Source organism: Eleutherodactylus coqui, chromosome 1 (assembly GCF_035609145.1).
Source record: "Eleutherodactylus coqui strain aEleCoq1 chromosome 1, aEleCoq1.hap1, whole genome shotgun sequence".
Taxonomy (NCBI): Eukaryota; Metazoa; Chordata; class Amphibia; order Anura; family Eleutherodactylidae; genus Eleutherodactylus; species Eleutherodactylus coqui.
In genome coordinates, this window is record NC_089837.1 from 353425803 (window position 1) to 353446608 (window position 20806).

Below are 20806 nucleotides of genomic sequence, written 5' to 3' on the forward strand. Positions count from 1 at the left end.
GAGCCCATCTGACTCAATGCTCTGAAAAGCGTGTATCGTGTTCCCCGCGGCCGGATTATCGCCACGGGGAACGCAATGCAAAAACGCCGGTGGCCAGGCAGCCTTACTTAGCTACCACCCACTTAAATAGAAAGTGACAACATAAAATGGTATTTCTGAGATAACATTTTTATCCTGCTAACCCCTTCTTTTCAAAGAACATATATCCTACATCCACATTTCTGTGCTATTAATACAAAGTTTATGCAGCTCCCACTTCAACCTTCTTATTTCCAAGGCTATACTGCAGCAAGATTCTTGGCTTTATAAGCAGCCCAAGATTAATGCTCTAGCCACTGTACAGCCTAAGGGCTTACTTACACGAGCGTCTTTACAGCCAGCCGATATACGCGTCGATCTGAGCAGTTTTCCCCTTCCCTCTCCTCCATGCCGGCATTTGCAATGGGAGGGGGTGGAGCTAAGCTGCATTCTGTCCCACCCACTCCCATTGCTGGCTGCAGACAAGGGGCGGGGAGGGGGTGGGGGCTTAGCTCAACCCCTACCCCGCACACTTCCACTGCAAACCGCTCGGAAGGGAGGAGAGAGGCAGAGAGCCGGTAGGGGGGCATTAGGCTTAAGCATCGATCTTGGGCTGCTTATAAAGCCAAGAATCTTGCTGCAGTATAGCCTCGGAAATAAGAGGTTGAAGTGGAAGCTGCACGAACTTGCCGATCTCACTTCCACTGTACAGTTACGAATTGTATCTAGGCTAGATTCCACTTATAACAGAGGTCTTTGTCTTCTTTTAAAGAAAGCCTGCAACTCTGATTTTACCAGATTAAGCTAATTGAATACACTGTTATCATCCACCTGCAGCATCTTTCATCTGACGGTCCAGTGCCAAAATATCCTGCTTCTTGCACGGCCTGTAAATGACTGCTAACCTGAGCAATGGGCAGATTATCCCCTCCGCCAGGCCAAGCTCTCCTCCATTCAGTCTAAACCTACCCCTCTTGAGATGCCATGCATTTCAGTCCTTCTATACCCACTTTCCAAACCAGAAAATCAAATGCATGCAGTGACTCACTGGGAGCCGTCCATGTCAAAAATGATGTCAGGCACAAGTGTTAGGTCCATTAGTAAGTTGCAAGAGACATCAATAAAGACTTGGAGGGGAGTGTTCAGGATAAATATCCTACCATTATTAGCATCCACCTATGGCATATTATCTTATACAATAGGCTTAACATGGTAAACTCAAGTGACAAACTTTCTCTAGAACCATATATTTTAGCTTTAAAAGAAGTCCAAACAAGACATAATCTAGGTGTGATTGAGCCTGAGATAAAGTTGAAGAGGTGGTGTACCCCCTTGAGCTGGCTTTCACTTCAGTGTGAAAACGGGAGCAGCACCAAGGCACAGAATCAGAAAGGTTGCACAAACTAATGCAGCACGCACAAACAAAAAACATCACCAAGCTTTATAAGTGTACCCTATCCCTGCATGAAGAGGTCTATGTGCATTTAGTGCCAAGTGGCATTTTGACAGTGGGCCAGGTGTCTACTTTCAAAAAAATATATGCGGGCGTTTAGTATGCTTTTTTTTTTTTTTTTTTAATTCATGTTTAAATTTGTACATGTCAAAAGGGCGAATGAAGCCTGTCCTGGTCAGCAGAGGTGCAAAATGTCTAAAAACCCCTGATGCTAAAAGGGTTAAAGGGATTCTATCACCAGGTTCATGCTGCCCAAACCAGAGGCAGGTATGCTTATTACCACTGTATGTTTTATTCTGAAGTGCTGCAGGGTTTCAGAATAAATGCACCTAGCTCTGCTGCAAGTCATAGAGACAGGCCATGCCAGCCTGTTCTTGCCCGCATCATGTAGAGCGACAACTGTCCTCCTATATGTAAAAGAGGAGAGCTGTGACTCTGCATGATGCAGGCGGCTAGAGACCCACATAGCTGAGCTGTGAGTCAAACTTCAAAGTGTGTTTATTGCGAAACACTGCAGGGTTCCAGAATAAGTCATACTTGTCCCTGGGTTCATGCTGCGAGTGGTTCTGGCGACATGAACCTGGTGACAGCATCACTTTAAAACGGTGCTGTACAGGATTAGAACCATGGCTACTTTCTTTCAGAAACAGTGCCACACCTGTCGATTGGTTGTGCCTGTTATTGTAGCTCAGCACCATTCACCCAATGTGGGCAGCCCTGGCACTGTTTGCAGAAGGAAGCAGCATGCTTTTCCAATCCTGCTAACCCCATTTAAAATGGGTTGTCTTGCGAAAGCAAGTGGGGTTAAGTACTTCTGTATGGCCATATTAATGCACTTTGTAATATACATCGTGCATTAAATATGAGCCATACAGAAATTATTCACTTACCTTCCCTGCGTTGATTGGCTGGAATCGGCACACGTGACGGGGCAGAGCTACGCGATGACGCGTAGAAGGGGGCGGAGCCAGAATGCCGCTCGTGCCGGACCGAACAGATGGGAGAAGACCCTTCTGCGCAAGCGCGTCTAATCGGGAGATTAGACGCTGAAATTAGACGGAGCCATGGAGACGGGGACGCCAGCGCAGGGAAGGTAAGTGAATAACTTCTGTATGGCTCATATTTAATGCACGATGTATATTACAAAGTGCATTAATATGGCCATACAGAAGTACTTAACCCCACTTGCTTTCGCGAGACAACCCCTTTAAGCCCTTTTCGATATTAAATACTACAGCAGGCACTCTAGTGCTAAGGGAACATACATACAACATGCTCACAATAACTCTTCAGGTTTCTTATAAAGCAAATTACCTGACTTCATTTTTTTTAATCTCTCCCGACCCGGAAAGCTGCCATTGTACTGACTCTGTAGTTCACATACAAAATCTGTGAACTCAGACTTCCACGTTGCTATGTGATGCAGTCTAGAGTGAGAATAAAAATTGGAAATAAAATTGGAGTCTGCTGTTTTAGGCAGTTGTGGAGAGGCTGCCTTGGTAGGCAAATGTATGGTAGTGCTATTTGTGCTTGAAGGCCCCTGGAGCGAGTGGTGAGCACCATTGAGTCTAGTTTTATTGTGCAAACATGACGATGAGGCTGAGCTTGATTCAGTCCTGTGAGGATCCAGTGAAATATCTAGGAGTCCATTGGTTTGTTGTATTTGCTCTAAAGTGCAGGCTGTAGAACCTACATTAGGCTTTTCCTGCTGATTCAACGAATGAAGTCTACTTGCACAACAGTTACTTGAATGCAAGGAGTTATCCAGCGGCTTTAAGGCACCAATAGTGCTACAGTTGTGTCCATTGATGACAACAGTGCTGTCTTTGCAGTTCTGTTCTCCATTATGGTCAGAAAGGTCTTCTAAACCATCTGTTTCCAAATCTTTCTCCTCATTTTTTTCAAAGTCATCTTCCCAACCATTTTTTCCATTTGTCTGAATGGTGGTGGTCGAGGAATGGCTTCTGGAGAGGAATTACAAAAAGAAAGTTAGGAAATACTTCATGTAACAAGTCTGTCATTTAGACACATTTTTTGTTAAAACGTCACAAAAACAACAACTGTGAGAGGCACAACTTGCCAACTAGAAGAACTACCTGGCACTGCATAATTGTATTGGGCAGGCAGATGACAGTGAATGGTCATCAGAGTCTGTGCTGATGTTGAATATTAGGCGGGTTTAAAAACAGTCTTCCAGTGTCCCATTCAAGGCTAAAGTAGTATGAAGCTATGTCTGCATATTTTTTCATGATTTTGCCACCACCGCTTTTCATATAGAAATAACACAGAGGCCGAGTACGGTTAATTAGCCTGTGACATGAAGGGTGAGAAGTTAAGACTACTAGGGTTGAGTGAAGCAGCTGCTAAAAGCTGTTTTGAAACGTGCACTTTATTAGTAGCAGCACACAGATCACACAGGGTAGTCCATGATATTCATGAGCTGGAGGCTGTCCAATGATTAGCAGCTGTCTCTATATGGACAGCTTCCTTCCTATTGCTGTGCAATCAGTGGTGGAGTGGGTGAGGGTAGTACCACATTTTTGAAATGTCAGGAACAACTTCCTCCCAGTATGCCCGGTGTGCTGCTGATAAAATGCATGTTTCAAAGAAACTATAAAACCTACACATCATAGTATTCAGCCTGCTTTTCACTACTTTATTCAGAGAAGATAGTATAAGGATGGTGATAGGTTCACTTAATTAAGCTTCACCACTGTTATGTTAAAATGTGCTTTATTCTAGCACAATGGATAATCGTTATATTCTTATAAAATTATAATTGTTAACAATACTTACACTTTATGGTTGAAGTCTCTTATGAATGGATCCTCTGGTTTCAATTTGGAGGTGAAATTCAAACATTTCTGGATGCTGGACTGCTTTGTATAAAGCTGGTAGGGAACATAAGAAAGAAGGCGTCCAGCTCTGATGCTATTAAAATAAGTAATAAATTATGTTAAAATACTTGTACTCTATTTGAGAATATAACCTCAATAACAAACGGCTTTAGGACCAATGCATATGGGCGTATTTGCATTGCGAAATCTGGAGCGGGCGTCTGCCTCCGAATTCCGCAGCAAATACTGCCCATAGACATGCTATAGAAAATTTTGAACAGCGGTATTTAAAAAAGGTAACCGCGAAGGTTATCGGAGCCCCACGATCTCCCTCCATACATACCCCGAATGTGCAGGACGCAACTGTACGTCCTGCAGCATTATGGGGTAAAACACAGGTAAAAGCTTTTATTTTTTCCCTTTTCTTTTATTTATGTCCATGTAAGAGACAGGAATCGGAGATGCTATGATCACTCAGATAATACAATGCAGTACTTCTGTACTGCAGTGCATTATTGCTTATCATAGGTCATGGCAGAAGGCCGATGACATTGAAAAAGAAGAAATGCCCTTCCCTCTGTGGATCTCATATATGCCGTGACTAACACTGATTGCAGCATATAAGGGGTTAACAGTGGAGATCTGTGTTCTTACAGATACCCACTGTTGCAGCCAGGCCAGCTGTCAGTCAGTCAGCTCTTGCTGTGAATGGTGCAGGCTGAGCTACTGAGCCTTTGCTAGCCATATGCTGTAAATATTCAGCATTTTATTTCAACGTCCACGCAAAGATGTGTATGAGCGTCATTGGGTGCAATAATAAAATGCTTGAAATATAAGCCCTACCCCCCCCCCCCCCCCAAAAAAAAAAAAAAAAAAACAAACAAACAAACAAAAAAAAACTGCCCCAGCTGCACCAGATGGAAATAAAAAAAGCAATGCTCACCTAGCAGGTGCCATCAGGGTCCCTGCTAGGTGCATCGAGCCAGCGCCAAGAACCAATCACAGCAATCTCTTGCTGGAGGTGGGGTTCTCAAACCTCACTATCAGCAATAGATGATCTGTCAGTGCAGCAGAAGCCTGGAGCAGTGTTGGAGATCAGCAGCAGGGACCGCGATGGCACCTGCTAGGTGAGTATTGTTCTTTTGTTTGTTTTTTCCCCCCAGCTTCCTTCTTACAGCTGAAAACGCAGCCAAAACACTGGCATACGCAAGCCAGCGCTGCTGAAATCGCAGTAAATGCAGCGTTTCTACAAACACCTATGTGAGGGAGGCCTTAGGTGAATGGTTTTGCTACATTGCTGGTTTAAGTAAAAACCATAGCCCTGTTATCTTTTTGTATAAAGATTTTTTTTTCAGAATTAACTTCCAAAACAAGAGGTTGCCTCCCGAATGCTAAACACTAAATATTTTGTTATGTTGAACTAGGTTCTCTCATACTACTGCAACACATAAAGGGGAATGAAATAATATTACCTATCAGTAATCCATTCAGGACAGACCACTTTCTCATCTTTTAGCTCTTTGATTTTGAAATTTGGGAGATTAGCTGCAATAATGTGCGTGGTTTTAGAACGTGAATAGTAGACATGATATTGGCCTCCATGTAGCATCATTAGATGTCTCAGCTGATCTGCAGTGGGATCTGTAACATAGAAAACATAAATGCCATCCTTAAATGTAGTACACAAATTACTGTGTTTTCTTTAAAGGTTCCAATACACCTTCAATAGTCAGAAGACATGTATTCCTCTTGACTCCCCCATACACAAGCATGCGTCGCTCTGCCGAGCATACATGGGTTTTAATAGGAAGAGAAGAAGCCGCTGGCAGACACCCCTAGCTGCGGCTTATCGCTTGAGAAAAAAAAAAGAAAAAAGGGCGAGGCTTGCAAGATTCAAAATGCCCGATGTCTCTTATTCCTGACTTCATTTGTCAAGACCCAAACTGGGAGCCAACCCCCGCCCCACTTCGTACACGAGACAGCCAGCTGGTCTTACCAATATCTGCAGGTTTGGGTATGTAGCATTGTCGTCTTTGGAAGGGGGAGGGAAATCATATCTCCTAGGTGCTCTCCTTAGAAAGAGAGGATACCCTGTCCGACCCACGTCCTAGGCCTTTCACTAGCCAAGCTGTAAACCTACGGAACACTGATGAGGGGCAAACACCCCGCAATAGCTGTCTGTGTATGGATTTCTGGCTTGGTTTTCACAATCATTGATTTAAAGAGTTGTTAAAGGGTCTGACATTGATTTGTAGGAATGCTGCCATCCAATAGGTAGCACTGCAGAGGTATTGTTCCATGTCTTTGGAAGAAGAAAAAAAAAAAAAAAAACCAAGCGCATCTCTAGACACAACTTGACTGGGTTCCTGAATCCTTAGGTGTAGAAAGTGCGTCCAGTAGTTTGTTCTCTGGACTTTGCCTTAGTTTCTTGAGAAGAAAGTAATTATCAGACAGCTACCAATGTCAACTATTACCTTTCACGGGCTGCTCTGCTGTCATAAAGAGGTAGGTCCTCCCATTCTCTCACTGGTGTCAAGCAGTAAATTACAATAAGGCCAGTTCTACACAGCAGTATTCTGGTGACCAAGAACATACGTGTACAAGTTCCTTGGATGGTAAGGGGTTAATATATACTGGTTATCAGAATTTTAGAGCTACACAGACATTTTTTGTAGTACAATCAATTTTAACTATGAAGCCAGTCACAAAAGTAGGCCTTCTATTGACTCAAGAAATGTCTCTGTATGCCTTCAGCTTGTTCAGTGAAAAAAAAAAGAAAAGGAAGAACAGAATTCTCCTCGAGCGTGAATAAAAATAAATTGGGATTTTATTTTAAATTTGAGACCATGTCATCCAGCCATAAGCCTGGCAATTATTATTTTTTGCTCATGTTATTTCTTTTCTTTGTTCTGTATTATTTGCAGGCACGGTACAGAAGCAGCACGCAGAATACAGAGGTTATCTGAGCAATCACACACAGGATGTGCTTTAGTGAGTGTTGCTAGGCAGCCAAGTGTTTGATGCATGCAGAATGTGTAGTACGGAGAGACGCCGAATCTGCTGACCTCAAGATTGTGAATGAAACACAGCAGCAGTTCCCACACAGCCTAGCTGCAACTATGGATGGCTTACATCAGGAAAAAGAAAAAACTACCATTACAGGATAACTGGGCAAAGCCCAGGCTTTACCACTATTCAGCATACAGATAGCAAACCTTGACCGGAGATGGGTGGTGGTGGTGAGGGGGTTGGGGGGGATACATTCCAATTTCCCTATGCATATTTTAAGACAAACATATTTGGAGGAAACATGGACCAAAAGAAAACAATTTGTAAATAAGTTACTAATTGGTTTTCCATCAGAGCCGTTTACTAAACATGAGTTCAAATATCTTTAGGCCACTCTTTACTGGCAGACGCCTCTACTGTAGTGGACAGGACAGAACAAGGCACTCTAATGCTCACAGGCGGATTTTTGCTGTGGAATCTGAACCGGGTGTCTGGCCGCGGATTTCGCAGCAATGTCCGTCCACACCATGCAATGTAAAATGATTCTTCCATACACACGAGCGGAAATCTCTTGTGATTTCGGCTAGCGGAGGAAGAATCACAGCATGCTCTATTTTCGTTCGGGAACAGCACGAATGGCTTCCATTGCGGTAAATGGAAGCTGTCCGACCCGCGTCATCGCGCCATTCTCTGCCCATGTGCACTGGCCGGCACATCCACAGAGAAGGAAAAAATCCAGAGAGGTACACGGAGGGTCACAGGATCTGATTCTGCATGTAGAATCCGACCCAGCCATGTGCATTCGACCTTATGGACAACACAGAACAAAAACTGTTTTACATGTATATCCCTTCCATTGATAGTTAGTGATACCCCGCAAAACTCTTAGCTTAACATGCTGCACAATGTAAGGGCAGAATATTGGGGTGGGTACACGAACATGTGCCATGTAACTACTAGGAGCACTGAGGTATACACCAGAAGCATCATTTATTTTTTTCAGTGCTGCATTATTTTGTTCCATTTTGGCTACTAGTAATACAGAGCTGTAAAGGTAATATGCTTCCCTTATAAAAAAGCAACACACTAAGCAGATGTATCTACTTTAAGAAGCAGATATGACTTGGGAAGTAGCGAGACATTGTGAGTATAATGTCTGAGCGTGTGACGCCTATGCACTAAGTGTTCTGGTCTCTCAGGTTGTCTAATACTAGTATGTGTGGGTTTTTATTATACTACACTGATTTATTTTATACTGTAGAGACCAACGATAATGACGTAATAGTAACAGGCCATTAATGCACTGCTATCAGTCAGCTGTATACAGCAATAGGCCGAGAAGCCCTGGACTGTATCTTCCCAGGATGTCCCCAGGAACCTGCCACTGGGAACCCGTGACATTGCTAGAGACTCCGGATCATGCATCAAAAAGTCCTTTGAGTCTTTGTTGAAAACAGGTCTTTTTAACAAATAAATAACGTCAAGTGTCACAATCAAATATTAGGCATTCCTGGTAAAGAAAACAAACAAACAAACACAAGAGAGTCGAATCAACATACCTGTATAACCATTCACATAAATTGAAACCCCATTAAAGATGTTAGTGGCTGTTCCCTCTTTCTGTTGCAGCAGTGGGGCTTCTAATTGAAATTGCTGATCTAATTTCTGTGCCTTAGCAGCTATATAACCCTAGAATACAAAAGAGTATACAGATAAATTGGACTTATCTTACGGAGTCACAACCCACGCCATAACGGGAGGCAAGCTTGCAGTATATAAGAAAATATGACATACTCCGGCACCCCAGCCATCACGGTCGCTAGCACGATTCCTCCACCCTCCTCTACGCATTGTGCAGGTCCTGTCAAACAAATGGGAAAAAACAACAGTGCTGAAATTACAATCCTGACAAATAAAAGTCACAATAACCTAGCAGAAATACAAATTGAACACAAACTTGATAAGAATATGCAATTACAATAGCAAGCGCAAAAGGGATTGCAGCGTGATCATTACAAAAGAAAACCTGCTGCATTTTTCTGTAAGTTAGGATTCAGCAAACATGATTACAGAATTGAACTACTGTGTTCCAGCTTTAGACAAGCCCTTCTTTGTTAGAAGAGTCATTTAAGGGAATAATGAGGGGCAACACCCCCCCCCCCCTAAAACAGCTGTCTGTACATGGTTATCTTTTCCTTCTGGAGAAGACTGCAGCTTTGGCTTATATTCCCAGTTATTGTTACAGGACATGTTAAAAAGGTCTGACACTGACTTGCAGGAATGATGCCTTCCAATGCCTGTAAAGGCATTCTTATAATAATGACTGATCACAGAGTGTCCTGTTACTGGGATAACTGTCCGTCAGTTTTAAACCGGGTATTCCCTGTATGTACTTTTAGGGGATGGTATATCCTAGAAACGTGCTATCACTTTATAAGGAATACCCCTTTCATCTTGACAGGAACTCAGTAGCATGTGTTCATTTCTCCTGCAGCACCACCACAGGAGAAACTAGTATGATAGCCTACTGATTTCAATGGGTGTCATGTTATCCACAGACGTATTGGATCTTCATAGCAGTTCTTCATTCTGGCTAACTGATGTAGGTCTCAAACACGGGTCTCCTGTCTATTAAAACAGTGTGCCCTAATAGGATATTGAACATTGCTTTTTCTAGACCACAAAGCTATTCCAGTCCAATATTAATCTTGTCTCAGTTACTTGGGAATTCTGTTTCTGATCCATTCTGTTTTTGCAGTTGACTAAAAGAGAAGCTCATTCTTCAAAACAGCAAAAATTGTTTAGTCAGCAACAGAACACTTAAGTCAATGTTGTTTTAGAAAACGTTTGACAGGCGAGAATCGATACAGAATCTGCACCGGTTTTAGATCGTTCCTTAGGGTAGATTTGAAAGAATAACTTGCAGACATCAGTCGGGTGGTTGCACACCTGTGTTTGGAATTCCGTTTTCCTGCTCCGTTCGGGCAGCAGGAAAGGGGAAACCTTGCGGACAGTTTTGTCTCTGGACGCAACCGAACAGCAGGGGACAGAACCCATTGACTATAATGGGGTCTGTCCACTCAGCTACACAGCTTTAGGCCTCACGTCCACGGCCTAAATTGATTTACAAAATCCGCGCAAGTCTCTCAAGCGCGTACGATCTACGCCCATAGGGAATCATTGGGCATTCGCAGGTAATTAAATACCTGTGGATGTTATTTTCCCCAGGCATGCGGATCGCATGCGCAGGAAAACAACCGCAGCATGCTCCATTTTTATGCGGTTTTCCCACACGGACAGCTCGCATTGAAGCCAATGGAAGCTGTCCAGATCCGCGGCACAGACGCAGCTGTCACGTGCCATGGACCGCAGGATTAAAAAAAGGCAGCGCATCCGCCGTGAAGAAGAAAAAAGATCCGGCTTACACACCGGACAGGTGAGTAAAATGTATTTTCTGGCCTCGGGTCTGCGGGCCATGTGGAATCTGCTGTAGGATTCTGCACGGGGAAACTGTGCGGGCCCATGGACACGAGGCCTTAGGCCAGCTGCACATGAGCGTGACGGGCTCCGCCGCGGAATATTTCGCGGCGAAGTCCGTCACGGCGCCCCCATACTTACCAGCGGATCCGGCGCCTTCGCTCCCGCATGACGCTTCCCCGCCCACCCCTGCCGCGTCACATGACGCGGCCCACCGCGTCATATGACGCGGCGGCAGTAGGCGGGAAAGCGTTTTCACGCTATCTTCCGCTGTGTTACAGCGGGAGATAGCGTGAACGGATGGCTTCCATTGACTGCAATGGAAGCCGTCAGCGTGTACACCCGCAGCAAATAGAGCATGCCGCGGGTGAGGTCGGGAGATTTCACGGTGCGGAATTCTGCAGTGGAATTCCGCACCCTGAGCCCTGAGCTATTAGGTTCAATAGAACCTAATAGCTGCGGGCAACGCAGCGGATTTTCGCCGCGAATTACGCGGCGGAAATCCGTTCGTGGGAAGGAGGCCTTAGAATGGAAGAAAATACACCGCACGCGTATTTTTGCATCCGTCCAAAGCTCCAACACAGATGCGATACCGGCCTCAAACTGAGTTTTTACATAGTGCTAGAACATGTCCCTTTTGTATGTGAAATGGTTCAGTGTTGGGGGCCCCTCCAAATTATCCTGTAAGGACAAATGTAACGTTCCCCTGTGTTTGAGAAGAATTTAGAAGTTTTTGGATGAGCGCTACAAACATGTCATAGATCACTGCAATTACAACTAAACTACAAGCAGCGGGAGCAACTGTGGTTGACACTTGACAGCTTCCCCCCTTTTATATATCCATCTACGTAGATGGGGCCAGTTGGGGGGAGGGGGTAGGTACAGAAGGAAAAGAGGGAAACGATGGTACAAGTGTAACAGCACACCAAAATTCTCACAATCATAATTGTAAAATTACATTGCAACTTCAATGCGTAGAATTACAAAAAGTGAGATTAAATTATCATAGGCAAGGGGTAGGATAAGAACTGGGATGGGGGTGGGCAGCATCTGTAAAACTACACAGCCAACCCGGCTGATCAGAGGACATGACAGCTCCAATTTAAAGCTCATTTACACAAGTCTAGTATTTGTCCACTGCAGATTCCAAATCCTGTTCCTTTATTACAGCACTGATCCCACACCGCTACTACCCTTAGGATCTGTCAGGGGGAAAATAGTGCCATTCTCCACTGCACATTGTAGCTTTGCTTTTAGCAGAAAATTAAAGGGGTTGTCTCGCGAAAGCAAGTGGGGCTCAGCACTTCTGTATGGCCATATTAATGCACTTTGTAATATACATCGTGCATTAAATATGAGCCATACAGAAGTTATTCACTTACCTTCCCTGCGCTGGCGTCCCTGTCTCCATGGCTCCGTCTAACTTCAGCGTCTAATCGCCCGATTAGACGCGCTTGTGCAGAAGGGTCTTCTGCCTTCGGGTCTGTCCGGCAGCATCGGCGTTCTGTCTCCACCCCCTTCTGCGCATCATCGCGTAGCTCCGCCCCGTCACGTGTGCCGATTCCAGCCAATCAGGAGGCTGGAATTGGCACACGTGACGGGCGGAGCTACGCGATGACACGTAGAAGGGGGCGGAGACAGAACGCCGATGCTGCCGGACAGACCCGAAGGCAGAAGACCCTTCTGCGCAAGCGCGTCTAATCGGGCGATTAGACGCTGAAGTTAGACGACACCATGGAGACGGACGCCAGCGCAGGAAAGGTAAGTGAATAACTTCTGTATGGCTCATATTTAATGCACGATGTATATTACAAAGTGCCCCACTTGCTTTCGCGAGACAACCCCTTTAAGCAGGTGGTGAAACGTACGTTGGGGTGCAGGAACGCACTTCTAGTCCTCATTTTCTTTATGCATAGTGGGATTGAATGATTACATATATAAGGACTGACTACCTCTATATTTTTTATGCCAATGTATTGGCTTGTCTAAAATATTACCAGGTTGTCTGAACCTGCTTATACAGACACTCGATACTATGCTTTTTAACATTTTCTTTTAGCAATCGTGAGTTGCAATAAAATTCTATTTTTTATGCTCCCATGTCCTGCATGTTGGAGATAGTGATTTGGTGTACCTTATACTAAGACTTCATTTGTGATTAGGGTTGTTTTCCTTTAATAGGTTTAATATATTTTAGCAGAAAATACAGTGCCCCAAGGAGGCAGTAGATGCGTGCGGTACTATTGTATTATGTCACCACTGGAAGTGATGGGTGGTGACATAATTCAGCAGGGGTGAGATGTACGTGACACCTCCAGCTTTTGATTGGCTGTCCCCGATGCCCTGCTATGTATGTATCTGTGGAGACACCGCTGGAGCTGGCGTTTGTAAGTGTCCCCACCCTCGCTCCTTACAGTGCTTCCCTAAGTGCTACAGCGTGTGATTGTCCCCACTCCCCAGCGATGACATCTGGCTACGTACACCGCGCTGTCGCCCCGTGGATGATGTGTTCAGTGATGCGGCTGCCAAGTGGTCTGCTGCTCACACATAACCCCACCGGAAGTGTGCACCACGATCCTCCATCTCGCAGTCGCTCTATGTTGTCCGCTCCCTCCTCCACTCTAACACTGGCCACGATAGCTCGTGTCACTGACTCCTCCGCTTGGTGCGCCGCTTCCAACAGCGGCGGTGTCGAGGTCCACCGCTCTCAGTTCCATGCCCTCAGCTGTCAGTGGGGCCAGCGTCGCAGTTCTGCCTTCACCCTTCCCAGCTCCGGCACAGTCGCTCAGCAGCTGTCAGTGTCCTTAGCCGGTTCAAGAGAACAACGCCGAGCAGCGGAGGGGACATGGACAGGAGTTCATTAAGCCCGAGCGCTGGAGGGCACATTCACAGGAGCAGGCTGGGGAGATGATGCCCACCCATTGTCCTGGCCAGACAATCCAGCTGGGGGCATTGGTTATGGGTGTGCATCTTGTCTCCACCCCCTAGTTCCGATGGCGTCAAGATACAATACCACCGATGCGTGCATTGTAGACGTAGAGAGGTCCAGCTTCCCTGTCCATACAGGATCACTGCCAGCTTTGCCAGTCTGAGTTTTGATACAGGGTGAGCGGGGTAGCAGGATTCACGTGATCCCTACAAGTCCTGGTTGCAATTAAACATTTCTTTACTTTAAAATACTGAGTCATATCATAGAAAACTACTATGCCGAGCTCAGCGTCTCCCCCCTATCCTATCCTTCTATAATGTAGCATAACAGACCTGATAGAGTTGCTTTAATCAGATTTGGCCCTTGACTGCACCTGAGGGCCATAAAATGCATTCATGGTCCACTATTCACAGTGAGAGTGGCCATGAAGGGAGAGGAGCTGTGATCTAGAAATCAATCCAGGAGGATTCAAAGTAAACAGTGCAGAAGTAAGGCCGGGCTTACATGGTTGTAGGTGGGACCCACTTCAGAGGCTCGCAGCGCATTCCATCTGTGAGCCCGGCCATGACCCTGCATGCAGCAGCGTAATATACCGCCTACATGTACTCACGCAGGCGTTCATGTGCCATACACCCCCCATTTTATTTTTTTTGATTGCCCATGCCGTCGCTTAGCGAGGAGACAGGTACCTGCAGCCCATATGCAAAGTAACTGCAAATGGTCTGTGGGTATATCTGCGATCATAGAGTACGGTGGGCTTTAGGTCATGGATTCCGCTGTAAAATAGAACTTTGTGTTCCGTTTTCTGTGCGCAGATTACAGAATTGCGGACCGCTGTGAGCAGAACTGCGTAATATAATGCATTTGATGAAACAGTGTATTACCGCGTACCATACGATCGCAGAATCAGCTATTCAAGTCTGGTCATGTGAGGCCGGCCTAAAGCTGATTTCTTCATACATGAATAGACATACAACAGCCAGACGAAGAATGGGAAAAAGAAAACATTTTAATTCACCTTATAGATGATTGATATGGGTGCTGCTAGCGACACGACCTAAAACTTCACATCTCTGCTGTAGTGGGATCAATAACAGATATGCCGAGATGGGTCTGGGCACCACAGGACATCTGCCATGTCGCAAACAGCATCAACAATCAACATCTGTAAGATGCATTAAAGTAGAACTAAACTTTTAAAAAAACTTTTGACATAGTGACATGCCAGACGTTTTCATTGGTGTTGGTCCGAGCACTGATACCTCACTAACTGCTTAAATGAAGAGGCAGAAGTGGCCAGCTGAGTACTGTGTACATTCAGCTATTATTGCAAGCTGTAAAGGGACTCAGATGAGCGCTTCTGCCCATTTGTTTTAGCGATCTGTGGGGGTCTCAGCACCCAGAACCCCACTGATCAAGACTTCTGACGTTCCACCATGACACCTCAGAAGTGTATAAAAAGGTTAGTTAACTTCAAGAGTTTTTGGTAGCACTTTATTTTGCATATGCTTTTTTTCCGCCATTTTTAAGGCCTATAGTGAAGTCTACGTGGACTTTAATTCACCATCTAGCCAACAAATTACTTTAAAAAAAAAGAAAAAAAAAAGAAAAAAAAAAAAAAAGGGGGAGAATGCAGCATGTTTCATGTTAGCGTGTATGACTTGCGATAGAGCCCTATTGTTCTCTACAGGTGCGTGCTAAACGTTTATACGCAGCACTGCTAAGTTGCAGAGATACACCGTCATGCACAGTGCAAAATCACTGCCGTATGCCGGGTCAAGCGCAGTAACATGCTGGTGTTTCACCGCGCGCTGGTGTGAGCCGGCCTAACACCGAGTGTATGTCTGTGGCAGGAGAGCAGGACAAACACATCATAAAGAGATTAGACAGATTGTAGATGAAGCTGTTGCAGCTGCTGATTATGAATGCCTCATGTCACAGCTGGAGATTATCTACAGTGACCTCCATTGCTCAGCCAAATGTCCTCCTCCTCAGATAATGGCCCATTTACACAGGATGTATAGCGCTCAAAACTCATGAACACATTTGAATGATAATCTGGAAGTGTAAACACAAAGAAAAACAAAAAGCTCACAATTTGTTATCGCTTTCAGTCAGCATAAAAGCCAGCGCTGGATCGCAGGCAAATTGTTCCGTGTAAACGCTCCCCGCTCAGCACTGCACATAGTAGGTGAAGCGCTGAGAGACCGCAGCGATAGTCTGCCAGTCTAAACACTCCGCATGAGCATCAACGACCTTAGCAGTGACGTCAGCTCCTGCAGCTGTTTAGATGACTGTCGTCCCGTCTAAATGGGACATAAATAAGTTCCAGCCAAGGAACTGAACTCCATCGGCGGCTGGGTCCTGTCACCTGCAACCCTTCACAGTGGGGTGCAGGTTACAGGACCCAGCAGCTGATGGCCATTGTCTACACCAACCAAACTGCTAATGCCCACTTGACCGTGAGTATGGATGTTTGTATGTAGGTGCTTCTTATGCTCCGCCCCCTGGTGACATCAAAGGTCCTACAATATATATAAAAACACAGAGCCTGACTGACAGAAGAAAAAACGCAGTTAGGGCTCTTGGAAGGGGAGTACAAAAATAACAAGATGAGAATACAACTAAGCTGTTATTATCTCAGACACAACTCAGCGGTCCTGACAGAACACACCACAGAGATCCAGTGGGCTAAAGGACCTGTGGTGACATCACAGCTGTGGGATTGTGCGGTTTGGTAGAAAATACTGGATAAACCGGCAGCAGCCAACAGGACCAGTCATGACATCACCGTCGTGTGTTCACCTGTGTGGGTGGGGTCAGGGATCACATGACTATCCAGGAGTCTGCTGGGCTGGTGATGTCTGGAAATCAGCATGGATGTAGCATGTAGTAGAGCTCTGTGTGGGGATCATAATGGATGTAGCATACCTGTGTGGTGCATTGCGCCACCAGAAACACTGGTACTATAATTTCCTAATAATTACAGATGGGGGGAAAGTTGATTAGCCCCAGTGGCTGTTGTAAGGGATTTGTCTATGTCTGCAGCACCATCCTGGTGAAACAAAGGCTGAAGTGACATTGTTAGATCAGCTGACTCTCCCATTCACCGATCATGGATATTAGTGCAGTTTTCTGAAGACAGATAAGAACCCCCTCTGAACTCGAAGAGAATTACAGAGGAGTTCCAAGACTACATCTCCTGCTCATATGTCCTATTTGTGCATATGGACATCATAAAAGGGGGTTCCTGTAGGGGCTGCCCTCTGCGACGTCCTTAAGTCCAGCAGACTTTAAACCTGGTCTGGCAGACTGAGCCACGAGGATGGACACTGATCTGAATGGCCTACATATAATTCCCTGCAGCTGATGTGATTATGGGGGCTGTGAAACCCTCAGCTGCTTCTATAGAAAACCCATCTCTGACAGCAGAGGACCCCATATGTCAACAGTCCTGGGTCTGATAAGCATCACCCGCACCAATCAGACACACATACGGTGTGTCAACAGTATACGTCTCCCATGGGAATACCTCGAACCTTTGGGGCACAGTCCCACGCAGCGCTTGCCGGTCACCTCTAGGTTGTTGCAGCAATGCATTATGGAGAGGGTCTCGGCCGCAGGTCCATGGAGCTTACTAATGAATCAAAGGGCACCGGTCCCGTCCCTGCAGCACCGTAACCTACGTTATGTGCTGTTAGGCCCCCTGCACACAGGCGGAAATTCCACGGGGGATTTCCCGCAGAATTTCCACCCGTGCCCGCTGCCATAGAATTGCATTAGATAAAGCAATCCTATGCAGACAGACGTGATCTGTCTACGTGAAAACTCGTGCGAGAAACAAATCGCAGCATGTACTATTTGTGTGCGAGTCTTGCACAGAAATGCCAGTGGTGACGGGCCGGCACACAGCGCAGAGAGGAGACGCTGGAAGGAGGTGAGCCGCAGGGGTGTGCAGAGGCACAGGTCCGCATTCTGCTGCGAGAATTCTCGCAGTGTGATTCGACCTGGCCATCTGCAGGCGGCATTAGGAGACAGGGAGCCGGGATATATTCTTTATACTCCACCCCTCTCCGAAAAAAATCAGTGCTGGAAAATCTGACTTTCAGAATCCAGTAGGCACACTCCTATACAAGTCTATGGGAGAGGCGCACAGGACTCCGAAGAGTCAGTTGTCCCAGCTCTGCGTGATCTTCGGAGTGACAGCGCTGGATCGCGGGTATAAAGAGAGACATCAGCGGCTCCCTGTCCCCCAACAGTCTATGTGGGAGGGCGACAGGTTCCCGCTAAGAGGCCGCTGGCTGTGAATGGGTGCAGGTTACCCCCACCAGCCCACTTAAAGGGGTTATCAAACAACTGATTGGTTGGGGTCCACCTCTCGGGGTCCCCTGCTGTCAGTGCGGAGGGGCCAGACGTGGTCATTGGTGGCCCAGAGGTGTATTAGGCAGGCTGTACCCCCACAGAGATGACTGAGGTGATGCCGCCCATCACACTGCCAGCTCTCAGCGACGCCAGCAGTGTAACGGAGGGTAATACTCCTGCTGATGGGAGTGACGCCATTGTATTACACTGATGGCGCTGACCACCAGCCCCGCAGCACTGACAGCCGGACCACCAGGGATCCCACCGGTCATTAGCACTACTCCAAGGAGAGGTCAGCTTTAGTAATTGCCTGGCATATCCCTCCACCAGGACCAGCTGTGGGCACTCAGCAGACGCCACACTGGCAGGAAACTACCCACAAGGTGGCTGCTGCCAGTGTGGAGCAAAACTGGCTGTCCTACCAAGGGCCGGAACCACAAGTACCAGCATGTCCCCCCGCGCCCGGCCTGTGACAGCTCTGCACTGGGCATTGTTATGGTGCAGCGGCCGGGGGAGGAGCTACAAGTGTCCGCCCGCCGGGGGGTCCCGGGCTGTCACTGCTGCCTCTCCCCGGCCGCCCGCACTGCTGTGTAGGACGCGGCGCTCACCTGTCTCCCAGGCTAAGCCCAGCATTCCCGGGATGGCAGCACGTCTCCTCGGCCGGGTCAGCGAGCGGCGCCTCAGTCGCTAGAGCCGCACTGTCACCGAGAGCTCCGCGTCCCCTGCCCCGCTTCCTGTCTCTCCCGCCTTCTGTCTGCGCTCCTCCCGCTTCTCTCCCCTGCTGCTCTATCACCAAGCTTTATTCAAAAGGGACAAAACGAACAGAGACTTGGCGCGGGAAGGCTGGCAGCTCCAGCGCGCGCTGCAGTCACGGGTTCCCAGCAGAGAGGCTGCGGCGCTGCTAGTATGCAGTGTGCGCTGCCAGAACAGGCAGTGTGCCCACCGGGCGGCCAGAGGACGTGCCGGGGCCCCCAGACACCGCTGTATAAGTGTCCGTCGCGGTTGTTGGTACCACACAGGTTCAGGATGGCGCGGTGATGATAAGCAAAGGTGCACAAAATCAGGGCTTGCGTTTTTCTTGCACGTTTTTCTAACGCGAATGTCAATTGGACTTTCTAATGTTAAAAACGCATTGCACAAAAAACGCAAATTTGCGATTTTAGTGCGATGCGTTTTTAACAGTAGAAAGTCCAATTGACATTTGTGTAAAAAAAAAACCCACAGTGATATTGCGTAAAAAATATGCGCAAGAAAAACGGAAGTGTGGAAGAGGCCTTAGAACGTGCTGCGATTTAGGGGGTTTTGTCATGCACACAAAAAATGTAATGAGAATAAAACCATTGCAATCAGGCCGCTAAAGTGATAATGCTCTTAAAGTGACGGTACTTCTCATCGCTTGGCATCTTTCATCGACATATAAGTTCTGTTCCTCTATAGTTCCTCCTGGCAGCTGCATGGTACATAGTGTTCCTCTTATTTTATCAGTGTACATTACTTGTGACATAACCGCTCCATACATCATCATGGTGGCCGTAGGTTTCAACCCGATAGCTGTAGCATCCCCACTTACGGAAAACGTGAAGCACGTAGTAGACTAGACGAAAGTCCTAAAGAAGTCGCCTCATCACCTAGCGGTTTCTCCACCGCATTACACATTTCTTACATCACATTGCTTCACGGTAATCCGTACCGCTGCTCTGGCCTGGCCCTAACTGCGCCATTACTCTAAAGGCCACTCTCACACATGCGGTTTTTTCAGCGTTTAACGCTGCGGTTTAAACGCTGTCAAACACAAATCGATTTTAATGGGGCTTCTCAGACACGTTAAAGCACTGCATTTTTCGAGCGCTGCGTCTCTAATTTAAGGCTTTTCAGCATTTAAAAACGTGATGAGAATGAAAAACTAAAATTTCCGGGAAGTTGTCAGCGGCTCCTCATGTCTAGCTTCTCACAGGAGGAGATAAAGCCAGTGCAGTGATAATACAGGAGAAGCCTGCCTCGCCTAGATATGTGTCATGAACGCTATCTTTTCTCCTTAGGGAGAGCACCTAGAAGGTGAGCGAGGGAGGAGACTTATAAGATCATTCATGCTCCTCTGGGTAATATGCAAATAAGGGAGATTGAACAATACCTCCACAGTGCCACCTATTGGAAGGCAGCATTCTTGGAAGTCAATGTCCCACCCTTTATACTCGTACAAGCCTTGTAACAATGACTGGGAATTGAAAGCTAAATCAGAATCTATACACAGACAGCTGTATCGGGGTGATTGTCCCTCATCAATGTGCAGTAAGTTTCTGGCTTGGCTAGCGAGAGGCTATTATTATGGGAATAAATCATATCCCTCTGACTTCACTGTACTGCTCCAAATTGGTTACAATGAGAAGTGCATGCATGCATGCATGCAAAGTAACTGACAGTGACACAATGCTGGTCAATCATTAGTACGCTTCTGGTTTATTAACATCATCATGGTACAGATATACCCCAAATGACTCAGCAATAGAAATACACGCCCCTAGAATCATAACAACTCATGATTGGCTAATGATTAACATATGTTAACACCTTTAGGCTGGATTTACGAATGTATATCGGCTGGGTTTTCACGCCGAGCCGATATACGTCGTCCTCATCTGCAGGGGGGGAGGACGGAAGAGCCAGGAGCAGGAACTGAGCTACGGGCCCCCTCTCTGCCTCCTCTCCACCCCTTCTGCACTA

General features: G+C 46.5%; 1 protein-coding gene across 1 annotated transcript in view; it reads right to left on the reverse strand.

Moving 5' to 3' along the window:
- Positions 1-18855, reverse strand: part of REV1 (REV1 DNA directed polymerase) — a 45437-nt gene extending 26582 nt beyond the window's left edge. The window contains exons 1-6 of the mRNA XM_066577146.1: positions 18694-18855; positions 9112-9178; positions 8877-9006; positions 5781-5949; positions 4268-4402; positions 2786-3435 (exon numbers count right to left, since the gene is read on the reverse strand). Coding sequence (XP_066433243.1) covers positions 2786-3435; positions 4268-4402; positions 5781-5949; positions 8877-9006; positions 9112-9168 — 1141 coding nt within the window. The 5' untranslated portion in view covers positions 9169-9178; positions 18694-18855. The remainder of the gene's footprint in view (positions 1-2785; positions 3436-4267; positions 4403-5780; positions 5950-8876; positions 9007-9111; positions 9179-18693) is intronic.
- Positions 18856-20806: the final 1951 nt, after the last annotated feature.